General features: G+C 49.2%; 1 protein-coding gene across 1 annotated transcript in view; it reads right to left on the bottom strand.

Moving 5' to 3' along the window:
* Window positions 1–1115: 1115 nt before the first annotated feature.
* The window catches only part of LOC102861113 (histone-lysine N-methyltransferase EHMT2-like), a 12441-nt gene continuing 1614 nt past the window's right edge, over window positions 1116–11942 (bottom strand). Inside the window, exons 2-3 of the mRNA XM_006882186.1 lie at window positions 1437–1574; window positions 1116–1282 (exon numbers count right to left, since the gene is read on the bottom strand). Coding sequence (XP_006882248.1) covers window positions 1116–1282; window positions 1437–1574 — 305 coding nt within the window. The remainder of the gene's footprint in view (window positions 1283–1436; window positions 1575–11942) is intronic.

Raw genomic sequence — 11942 nt, 5'->3', positions numbered from 1 at the left:
TTGCCAGCACTGCGCCTTCTGAGCATCCATTGAGCGTCTGCCTACTGGTGCAGCTCCTTCCCTCAGGCTGGGTGGGTAGAGAGCTCTGAGCCCTGTCTACTCCGGAGGGTCCTTGTGAAGACAAACTGTGTCCCCACTGTTAAGCAGCTTCAGAACGGATAAGGTTCAGTACACACACAGCTGGCAGGGGCTGAGGTTTGCAGCCCTGGATCCTTCCATGGAACCTGACACAGTGAAATAAACGCGGGTCCATTCACGGACAGTCAGACCCTCGATGGGGAGGGTCATCCTTGAATTGACGAGAGGCTGCCTCCTCCATGCCTTAGTCTCCTGGAAGTTCTGGGGATGCCCCTCTCCAGCCTCTATTTGCCTGTGAGTTTGGGGTCGTGGGACTCCCCATTGTGAGCCTGGCTCTGCCGCCTGTCCCAGGTGTCCGCCTGTCCCAGGTGTCCACCTGTCGTGTGGCCTCTCCTCCCCCGCCCTGCTCGCCACGGGCCAGGGGCAGCTGATGCCTGTTTGCCTTGTTAGTCAGCAGAGCAGCTGGTGTCGGGGAGATGCTGCTTGACTGGGGGTTGCCGCATAGCTGTTTATTGGGGAGGTGGGGGCAGGAAATGAGGCTAAGGCCAGCCCTGGCCAAGGAGGAGGAGGAAGACAGTGACGGTCATAAAGGGGACAAGTTACACTGAGCCTGTGGCCTGGCCTGGGAGTAGAGCTGCCCCTCCCAAATGCACATGTGTGCACCCCACCCACCCCAAGGTCAGCCTCAGGGAAATCCCCAGTCACCCAACTCCCTGGGTCTACCACCCTGCCGTGCCCACTCCCTCTTCCCTGTATGGCCACAGGATGAATAGAGCAAATCTTGGAAATGAGAGTCTTCAGGGGACCCTCCCACTTTCACAATTGCAGCTTTCTTCATGTTTCCAGTCTGAGCACAAATGTCCTCACCTTCCCCAGGGACCTGAGGGCCCAGGGTTGTCTGTGTCCTCCACTGGCCATCCTAGCCCCCCACTTTCCCCCTGAACCTCAAGAGTTTGACCCACTAAAGGCCTCAACACCAGGGAGCCCCTTCCTCAGCACCACAGCTCCGCAGTTGGAGCAGAAAGGCCGCCTGTGTTTCATGGGTCAAGCAGAACCGGGCGGGCATGGGTGTTCGGGCTCTGGACCTGCTGAGCTGTCCTGCTCGGATGTACAGGCAGGCGCAGCCTCAGCCTCCGCAGGGGACCACAGCCACACAGGGTGCTCACCTGGGCAGAGGCACAGCCCTGGAGGCTGAGGGGGCACCCTGCGGAGGACAGGAAGGGAAGTGCAGGACGACTGACACCTGCCAAGTTGGCAGACCCCCTCCTCCAAGGCTGTTCTCAATCACCCACTGTCCCCACAGCTGGCAAGGGGAACGTTCCTGTGACTCGACCTCCCAATGCACCTGTCAGACTTACTCGTTAGCTGCCTAGTGCCCAAGGAGTCGTCCGTTGCAGGGCCAACCTCAGGGGCCAGGAGGAGGTGTGGGCAGCCTGGGCCACTGCTCTGTTTCAGCCGGGCATCTGAGGGGCCAGTGGGGCCAGAAGACAGCAGTGCTGAAGACAGAGGTGACACTCGGGTGAGACGCCGGGGGCCTGGCCACCCTCGAGGGGTGGCTCTCTGAGGTCTCAGGGCTGAGTGTCTTGTGGGGAGCCTGCTGCTCCCAGCCCAGGGACACTTGCTGGTGCTGTGGCAAGGCCCGACGCCCAGAGGCTTAAAGAGGGACAGCAGCGGGCTGGGGGCACTGCGTCTGCAGGGTGGCGTGGACGAGGGCAAGTGCAGGAATGTGTGGAGAGGAAGTCAGGCAGCCGGGAGATGAAGAGTTGGCTGGGGCCTGATTTCCCATTATAAGTAATCCTTCCTTATTTACCTGAACAAATACGCTCCCTGCTTACCTCAGACCACAGGCAGGCTCCGGGTTAACCCTTGAAGGCCTCCCCCTCTTCTCTGGGGGACCAGCACCCCAGCAACCAGGAGACTCATTCACTCATTTATACTCACTCTCAATCATTCACTCACTCACTACTTCACTAATGAACAGACAGCTACTGAACTTACATGCAAGAGGGACCAGGGGTGGCTCTTAGAAAGCTCAGCTGAGCAAGCCACAAATGCTGGCGAGGTTGTGGAGAAACTGGAACCCTTATTTACTGTTGGTGGGAGTGTAAAATGGTGCAACCACTATGGAAGGCGGGGTGGCACTTTCTAAAAAAGTTGCAACTAGAGATACCATTTGACCCGCAATTCCACTACTGGGAATATACCCCAAAGAGACCATAACTGACATCCAAGCAGATATATGCACACCAATGTTTATCGCGGCTTTGTTCACAATTGCAAGGAGTTGGAAACAACCTAAAGTGCCCATCCACAAATGAATGGATAGAGAAGCTCTGGTATATTCACACAATGGAATACTATACTGCCTTGAAAAACAAGGAACTCATGAAATATTATTCAAACTGGGTGACTCTGGAGGACATTATACTGAGTGAAGTATCTCAGTCACACAGGGGCAAATACTGCATGGTGCCACTGTTGTAAAACAGGGCTGACATTAGGGTTGGGGGGAGATTGAGAAAGATGGGTTCAATAATGTATACTGCATTGAAACAGATGAGAGAGAAAACTGTTTTAAAGGGTTATGTGATTAGGTGTTATTGTAATGAAAGGAGTCCAGAAGGAAGGCTACACAGTGGCGTGGACTTGGGAGGGACTTTAAGACAATGAAATAATTTTTTTTTTTACTTTTCAAAGAGAAGAGTGTGGGGGAAGGGTGGGCAGGGAGAAAAGTTCAACAATGAATGAATGGAAATCCAAAGTCTCTGTAAATTTTCATTAAAATTAATAATAATTTAAAAAATTTTTTAAAAAAGAAAGAAGGCTCAGCTGAAGACAAGGGACAAACAAACTGCAGTGAAATCCCAGAGCCACCATGCTCTGATGAGGGCTGTGGTGGCGTACCCAGCAGGGGCTTTCTGGGGGTGGTGCTGTCAGCTCCTGAGACCAGGAGGTATTCAGTAACTCCTGAGCAAAGGGTCTCCTGAGGCTCACAGGCCAGTCCTGCCCTGGCAGGAGCTGCCATATTCAGATAGCCTTCCCAGATGTGAAGTGGGAGTCTGCAAGTGCCTGTGCCTCAGCCCTTGAAGCATAGAGAGGGAAGGGGGTGCAGGGAGGGCAAGTGGACCTGGACTCTCACCCCTCAGCCTCCTCTACCTCCATGAGTCTCAGGGATGGTCCCTGTAGTACAGCTTCATCCTCACCCTGCCACGTGCGTTGAGGGCTGTTCCAGGGCCGCAGGAGCTGTGTCTTCCTTTCCCTATAGCAGCTCAGAAAAGCACTACGCACCGAAATCCTCATTCCACCAGGTGAAGAGCTTTTAGCTCATGTTTACTGTTCTCAAGCGTCCCTGTTGATGCATTTACGTGCTAGACTACTATCTGAGAGACTGACAGTTGCAGCTCACTCAGAGGCACCTCAGAAATAAGGCCTGGCAATCTGCTTCCAGAAAAACTCCAAGGAGCCCAGGTCTACTCTGCACTCACAGGTCTTTATGAGATGAAATCACCTGAATGGTAACCAGCAAGAGCATCTGATTTCAGAATTTTGTGGCTGCCTACAGTATTCTAGGAGAGCTCTGGTGGCTTGATGGTAATGAGTCGTACTACCAACCCAAAGGTATGTGGTTTGAATCCATCAGCTGCTTGATGAGAGAAAGATGGGCAATCTCTTCCTGTGCATTTCACTGCCTCTAAAAACTCACTGGAAGGTCAGCTATGGGCTGGCTCCAACTCAGCAGTATACAACAACAACAACAACAACAACACAACAGTATTCTAGGGTTTCAGGAATTCCCAAACGTTCAGAAATAGTATCCTCCCTTTAAACTGTGTCATAATTCATCACCTTTTGGTTGGGACTTTGTGCCCTGGTGAGCCTTAAGCTCTTATCATCACTGGCATCTCAACAAAGATGTGTTATCAGAATCACACCCCAGAGCAGGTTAAGGTTAAGGTTGCAAAGTGCCTACAATTGGCCATCCTGTTGTCAGTGACCCAGCCTCCTAAGGCCAGTATGTTCTCAGGCAGGACGTCTTGAGGATGCCTTTCTGTACCCTGCCCTCCCTCCATCTGTGCAAGCACCTTCCTCTTCTCTCACAGCAGCCTGCACTTATATCATAGTTCCCGCTGCAGTAATAACTGTGACTACTCCATGAACAGTTGCCTCTTGTTATGAGACCAGAAGAAGCGGAGGTGCTCAGCTACCATTATTGAACATTCTGATCCAAGAGGCTATAGAAGAATCCTGATCAAAAGGGAAAAACTTGCAGAACAGAATCTAAAAATTTTACAGAATCCAGAATTTCTGTATCCATTGTGATTCGATGAACCCCTTAACTATTCCGATATGTTGTTTTTGTTGTTGTGTACCATTAACTCAGAACCAATCCATAGCTGATCTCTAGCGGGTTTTCAGAGGCAGTTTGTTGTACGGGAGGAGACTGCCCATCTTTCTCCCACAGAGCAACTGGCAGATTTGAACTGCATGCTTTTGGGATTGCAGTGAAACTTCTTGCCACTGTTTTTGTTATGTGCCATCCAGTCACCTGTGACTCACAGCAACCCTATGCACAACAGCCCTAAACCCTGCTCTATCCTGTGCCAATCTTATTGTCTCTGACACACCTACCCCTATTCCCCCATCTCATCGAGGGTCTTCATCTCCTGCGCTGTCCCTCCACCCTCCCAAGCATGATGTCCCTCTCCAAGGATCGGTTCCTTCTTGCAACATGTGCAAAGTATGACAATGAAGTTTCAGAATCCTTGCCTCCAAGGTTTAACCCTCTCCAGGATGAACCTGTTCGTTCTCTTAGCAGTCCATGGTATATTCAATACTCTTCTCCAACACCACAGCTCAAAGGCATCAATTCTCCTATCACCCCTAGTCATTGTCCAGCTCTCTGACACATAGCAAGTGACTGCAAAGACACTGGCCTGTATTAAGTGCACCTTAGTTTCCAGACAGACATTATTGCTCTTCAGTACTCTAGAGAGGTCTCTGACAGCAAACAGTCCGAACACAATACGTCTTTTAATTGCCTGGCTGCTGGTGCCAAAAAGTGTTGATTATGGAGCCAAGCAAGCTAAAACTGTTTATAATCTCAATTTCTTCACCATCCATTATGACGCTGCCAATCTGCCCAGTGGTGAGAATCTTTATTTTCTTGACATTGAGCCTCAATCCATATTGGAGGCTGTAGTCCTTGACCTTTTACAGCAAGCACTTCAGGTCCTCCTGTTTCAGCAAGCAGGGTTGTGTCATCTGCATAACACAGATTGTTGGTGAGTTTTCCTCCAATCCTGATGCCACATTTCTCCTCATAGAGCCCAACCTCCCAGATGATCTGTTCTGCATATAGATTGAAAAGGTATGGAAATAGGACACATGTCTGGCATACACCCTTCCCAATTTAGTTTTTAAATTTTAAACAATAAAATTTTTTCCCCAAAGTGGTTTTAAAAGCATTGTGTTCTTTTAAGAACTACCCATATGAGGGGGAAGGGAGGAGGGGGAAGAAAATGTGCAACAATGAATAAAATTTTTTTTTAAGTTGGATGATGAATAAAGATGACACAAGAAAAAAAAAAGAACTCCTTATACGGTGTCAGATTGGCAATAGCAACCTGAAAGAGTAAATGCGACCCTTAGTGGATAGTGAGTTTATGTAAATAAGGAAGGAACAGGAGGGTAAAATGGTTGCACAATTTGAAGACGAGAATCAATGCCAGTGAACTTGACCTGTAGAAGTTGTTGAATTGTTATATGTTCTGTGTATATTCTCAAAAACAGCAACAAGAACAAGTGAAATAAATTTAAAAGAATAACAGTGATGCTGCTCAATGAGCACCTAGACTATATGCCAACCATTTTTTAATGATCACAGGACAGTAAAATATCAGTTACATATCAGAACTATTGCATGACTAAGAACAAGGGTGGTTGTTATTGCTGTGTGCCTTCAAATCAGAACCAGCTCAAACTGCGTGGGAGGAGACTGCGCCTCCTGCTCTCACGGAGTAGCTGGTGGATTTGAACCACATGTCTTTGGGATTGAAGCACAGTTTCCAACCACTATGTTACCAAAGCTCCCTCCGTACAAGGTACAAGGAGTTCCCTATAAATGCTTATTGAATGGAAAGGTATCGGAGTAGTTAGTTGCTCCCAGTACCCATTCTCCCTGTTTCTTAGTTAACAAGGCCTGATTTTTTAACCAGGCATGTGAATTCCTGGATTTAAGACAACCTTGCTTCTTCTGTAGCTAGCTATGATTATGTGACAAAACTGAAGTGTCAGTGTCACGTGTTAATTTCTAGAAATCTTTCTTCTTATTATACTTTTATTGAGAACTGAGTGAAAGTTTACAAAGTAAATTGGATTATCACACACTTTTTTACTCATGACCACGATGCTATTATGCTCTCCCTCTGTTTCCTCTCTGTAATTCTCATTTCCATCAATCTTTCTAGTCTACCATTTCCTGCTTCTGAGCTTTATCTCTAGGCAAATGTTGCTCTTTTGAATTTGTAAGGTTGGTTTATTGTAACGAGTGAGTGTCTCTCTAGTGTTATTGGTCACCTTATGTTGTTGCTATGTGCTCTCAAGTTGGAATAGATTCATCCTAGTTACCTCTCCGGCAGGTTTTCAGAAGTAGCAAATTGCAGGAGAAAAAAATGACCTTTCTTCCTTGGAGTACTTGTTGGTTTCTAACTGTATGCCTTTATATTGGCAGCACAGCTCCTTTCCCATAGGCCACCAGAGCTCCCTTTGTCACCTTGTAGGCCTGTCTACTGGTTGGCTGAAAGTTGACCCACTGTGTGGTTTTTGGTCTAGATCTGAAGGGTGACTAAGGGCTATCATCTTGGGCTCCACTAGTCTCTGTTGGACCAGTAAACCTGGTGTTTTTTATGTGTTTTAGTTTTGTCCCACATTCTCCCTGTTCTTCAGGATCTTCTACCTTGATTTCTAGGAGTCTTTCTTAAAAGTAAATTGGCACACATCATTCACTGACTTCTTTGTCCTATCTCTATTTTCCTTCTTGAAATGTAACTGCCATCTTGGATCATGAGGATGTCACTGTCCTCTCTGATGCCTCCAGCCTATCAGCTGTGCTGTCAGGGGACAGGAATGACATGTAACATCTTTACTTGGGTCACAGTCCTGATCTAATGTATGAGGAGACTCCCTGGGGTGTGGTCTTAATCATCCTTTATCTTACAGAAGATAAAAGGAGAAAGAAATAAGCAGAGAGGGAAGGATCTCAGAACCTCCAGGAAAGAAGGCCTCAGAGCAGATCACTTCTTTGGACCCAGGGTCCCTATATTGAGCACCTCCTAGACACAGGGGAAGATTGAAGCCAAGATACTTGGGTATCTCCAAGGGATGCTGTGACGATAGATGTTGAAAGGAGACAAGGACTCTTCTCCAGGGCCGACACAGAGAAGAAACCTTCCTTCCCCTGGAGCCTGTGCCCTGAATTGAGACTTCTATACTGTTAGAAAAAAATCTGTTTGTTAAATCAATCCACTTGTGCTAGTCTGTGATAGCAGCACTAGGCAACTAAGATTTCATCTCTACATTGCTTTCCTCGGGACTTTTTGTGTGTGTGTGAAAAGGTAGACTTTTTTCTTTTGCTAAACGAGATTCTTATTACTCGTATCCAAGCCTTATTATACCTGAGACAGAACAGGAAATAGACAGATAGAGGCAGAACCTTTGGCAGCAGCAAGCACAGCTTAGTTCTGAACAGCCGTGGAGAGGGGCCTGCCCATAACCCTTGGAATGCCTCGGCTCTGGGCTCAAAGGAGTGGGCAGCTCTGATGAGTTCTAGGGAAAGGGAGGCCTATTTAGAGTCTATCTTGAACTTGTAAGTGGCCTCTAATGAAATGAGCAGCCTTACCATGACACCAACTAGGGATTGACTCAAGTATATGCACTGGCTCTGTCAGCTTCCAGTTGCACGGTCCAGGCCAAGGATCTGAAATCTGCTGAGTACCCCTGCTCCTTACCCAGCTCAGAGCTGCCAATGAAGAGTGGGACAAGGTCAGTGAATGTGCCCTGTGAATCCAGATGCCCTGCTGCAACCTTGCTGAGAGCATCAACCATACACCATGTGTTTGACACACATCATCAGTTCTACTCACAATAACCCTTTCAGGGGATATTGCTCCACCCATTTATCAGATGAACAGACTGAGGCCCAAACATATGAGTACCTAGGAAGCAGATTCAAACAACTCTGCTTTGGTCCAAAGACTCCATCACTTCATCAACTGCCCCATGCCAGACAGGACCCTGGTACTACCTTCCCTGTCACTCTCGGGGTCACCTCCCAGTTCCCTAACATGGCTCACAGTGTCCCCTGGATCCACTGCTTCCTGATCCAGGGCTCTCTCCAGCCATATTCCTTCTCAATCGTTCTCTGACCAGCTCCCACTGGTCAGTGTGCCCCCTCGTATTCTCTCCCCACCAGACCTCACTCACGCATGCCTGCCTCTTATCCAACACCCTCCCGATCTGGAGGCAGCCACACAACCCAAGTGGGTCCAGTGTGGCTCTTTCCTGGAACTTTTCTTTGACTTCCTGAGATAAAGACACACCCTCTCTCCACTGGGGTTTCTGCACCCATACGGTGTACATCTGGAACTGCCTTGGTCAGGAAGAGGACAGCCTAGAGAAGGAACAGAACGAGGAGCTTGACACCTTTGTGACATGGTTTTCGTTTTGAGAATACCTGGATGAATAATGCAGCATTTTCCCTCTTTTTTTTTTTTTCGTATCAAATGGCTTTGAATTCCTCTTAGTTGCAACAGAAGGGGGCGGGGAAAGGGCTCCTATACTTCAAGGTTCATCTCAGGAGCCTCCTCCTCCAGAAAAGCCCTCCCTCCAAGCACCCCAAGTCTCTACTTGTGGTTTTGAATTCCCCATGCCCCCCCTTGTGTCTTCTCTTCCCGAGATTCAAATTCCTTGAGGGCAGCGACATAGGAGGAACTGACATTATCAGACCTATAGAACTGAACAGAACAGATGATTTCTGGAGACTCAAGGCCCAGGCGTCAAACTCAAGAACTCACCTACTAACCACAATGTTCTAAGCTATCCAGAGGCATCTCAGAAGAAAGAACTGGCAACCAGCTTCTGAAAGGTCACAGCCCTGTAAGCCCCTGTGGAGCAGTTCCAGACAGACATGCACAGGGCTGCTCTGCGTCACAGTGAACTCCAAAGCAACCAGTGACAATTGACTAGCACTGTGGTCTTGATCCAGTGAGTCTCGGGCCTTTGCTGTGAAATGGAGATAACCTTCTGGGCAACCTTGTGCGTAGGGAGCTGTGAAGTGTTAACGTCAACTGACAGTGCAAGTGGACGTAGTTAGGAAAGGGCAGGCTGACAGGCTGTCAGGAAGTTTGATTGGCATCCTCCAAGCTCTCTTTCTGCCTCCATGTCCCTCCCATTTGGGTCCCACCCTCCAAGGAGCCTGGAGGTGGTGGCAGGAGGAACAAGGCTGGGAGCGATGCCAGGCACCGAACTGGCTAACTCGCCAGACAGATGAGCTGCCGGTTGATTCTCAACACATCTCTGCCTGGTTGACAGGCCACTCTGCCCCAGGACACAGACTGCAGGGTGAGAGGGTGGGAGCAACTGGAGCCCTGAGAAAGGGGTCTGTGGGAGGACTCTCTCTGTTGAGGTGTGAAGCCCCTGGAGCTGGCCACCTGGATGCAACCCTGGCAAACAGGAGGGGAAGGGATTCTGGTTTGTTGGACCCTTGGGGAATAGAACATGTTTAGAGACTAACGAAAATGGTTGGGAACCGAGCTGAGGACACACAGCAGGGCTGGCACCTGAATCCAGACTCTAATCTGTGCTCCGAGTGGGGCATGTTACTTCCTCCTATCCTTATACAGACTCCACTCATTGCTGTTCCCATTCACAGATGAAGAAAGAGAGTCTTAAAAGCTACTGACACCAATTCTGACTCACAGCAACCCTTAGAAGATTAGGGCAGAGTAGAACTGGCTGTAGATATTTACAGAAATTGACTGCCTGGTGGATTTGAACTACTGACCTTTTGGTTAGCAGTAACAGGAATCACTTAGCCACAGAATTATCAGAAGGAGCCTCCAAGTCAAGGCTAAAGGTAAGATGCAACCTGGGTCTGCTGGAGTCCTCTTTCTTAGGACACCAGGTCAGTTTAAAGCCCAAGGTGCACCTGATCCAGGCCATGGGTTTTTTCACTTGCTTCCTATGCATGTGAAAGCTGAACAATGACCAAGGATGACAAAAGAAGACTTGATGCCTTTGAGCTGTAGTGCTGAACACCCTATGGACTTTCAAAGGAGCAAACAGATTTGTCTTGGAGAAAGTGAAAATAGAGTGCTGCTTAGAGGGAAGGATGATGAAACTTCATCTCACATACATCGAGTTTGCTGTTAGGAGGGGCTGGTCCTTGGAAAAAGGCATCATGCTTTGAAGGGAGGGAGACACATTGACCCAGTGACTGTAACAATGAGTTAGAGTGTATCAGAGATGGTGGGGCTAGCACACGATAGGGCAAGGCTCAGATCTGTTGTGAATAACATTACAATGAGTTGTAGTCGACTGGAAAGCACCTAACAACGATACTGTGGCTGAGTGGTGGACAAAGGGACCATGGGGCAGCCACTGTGCCCCCAGCACTGTGTTTCTCAGGGGCCGCACACTAGGCATTGCCACCACAGACACCCTGCCTGTGCTACTTCCCAGTCCAGCATGCACTTACTGCACACCTCCGAGCGCCAGGTCCTGCACAGGCCCCTGGGGCCAAAGCGCCTGACTCAGCCTGGCCGTGAGGTGCCCAAGGCCTAGAGTTTCTTGGCATTTGTAGGTTGCTACCCAAGCCTATCCATCTGCTGACTAGTTTCATTAAGCACCTACTATGTGCAGGCTCTCCATTCTAAGGGAAAAGTGAACATGTTAGATGCTGTCAAGTCAACTGCGACTCATGGTGACCCTATGAACAGAACAGAACCTTGCTCTGTCTTGCGCCATCCTCACAATCTCCACCATGTTCGAGACCATTGTTACATAAATGAAGAGCCAAAGGTTTTCTCTGCTTGGAAGCTGAGGCTCTCTCTTCTGACTGAGCACTCACTCAGAGCACACCAGCCTCCTAAGTGGGGCTGAGCAGATGGGCAATTCTCCCTGTGCCCAAGGGCTGGCTGCACCCACCCCATGCCATGTTTCCTCCCCTGGAACCTCACTCACCTGACCCACTGTCAGTCTGCACCTGGGATTCCAGCCTCAGTCCACCCAGACCCAGACTGTGGACCAAGCCAGAAAAAATCAGAGATGGGCTCCAAGTCAGGAGAAGCCACAGGCCTTGCCGGGAGGACAGACTCATTCAGCATCCTTTTTATTCCTTCTACCCCCTAACAGGGTGGAATTCTATGGTCTCCCAAGATGCAATCTTTTTTTTTTTTTTTATCAAACCTAACATTTAATGAGAACAAAAGAAACCAGTTGGTAAGAGGCCCAACTACATCACATCCAATCTCAGCTGAGGATGGGGGACAGAGGGTGGCCAGCCCGGAAGTCATACCCCAGGGAGGAACCAGCTCTGAGGCAGGGGCTGTCAGACCTCCAGGGCCTGGCTGGGGTTTCCGGCAGAGGAATGTGTCAAGGGAAAAGACGGCAGTGGGTCATGAGCAGCAGGTAGGACAGGCAGGTGGCCACCGGGGGGTGGGGGGGTGGACGGGACACACACAGAGGGCATGGTCGATTCTCAGGGGTTGACAGGGGCTAGGGAGCCAAGCTCAGGCAGCAGCTCAGGGTGGGGGTCCAAGCGGGCCAGGCGGCTCTGCTCCAGGGCGATGGCCTCAGCTGAGTGCTTG

This window comes from Elephantulus edwardii, unplaced genomic scaffold (assembly GCF_000299155.1).
Source record: "Elephantulus edwardii isolate Elephantulus edwardi_28Jun2011 unplaced genomic scaffold, EleEdw1.0 scaffold00017, whole genome shotgun sequence".
NCBI classification, from domain to species: domain Eukaryota; kingdom Metazoa; phylum Chordata; class Mammalia; order Macroscelidea; family Macroscelididae; genus Elephantulus; species Elephantulus edwardii.
Note: the sequence above shows the minus strand (reverse complement) of the source record. Positions and strands in the feature narration are given on the sequence as shown.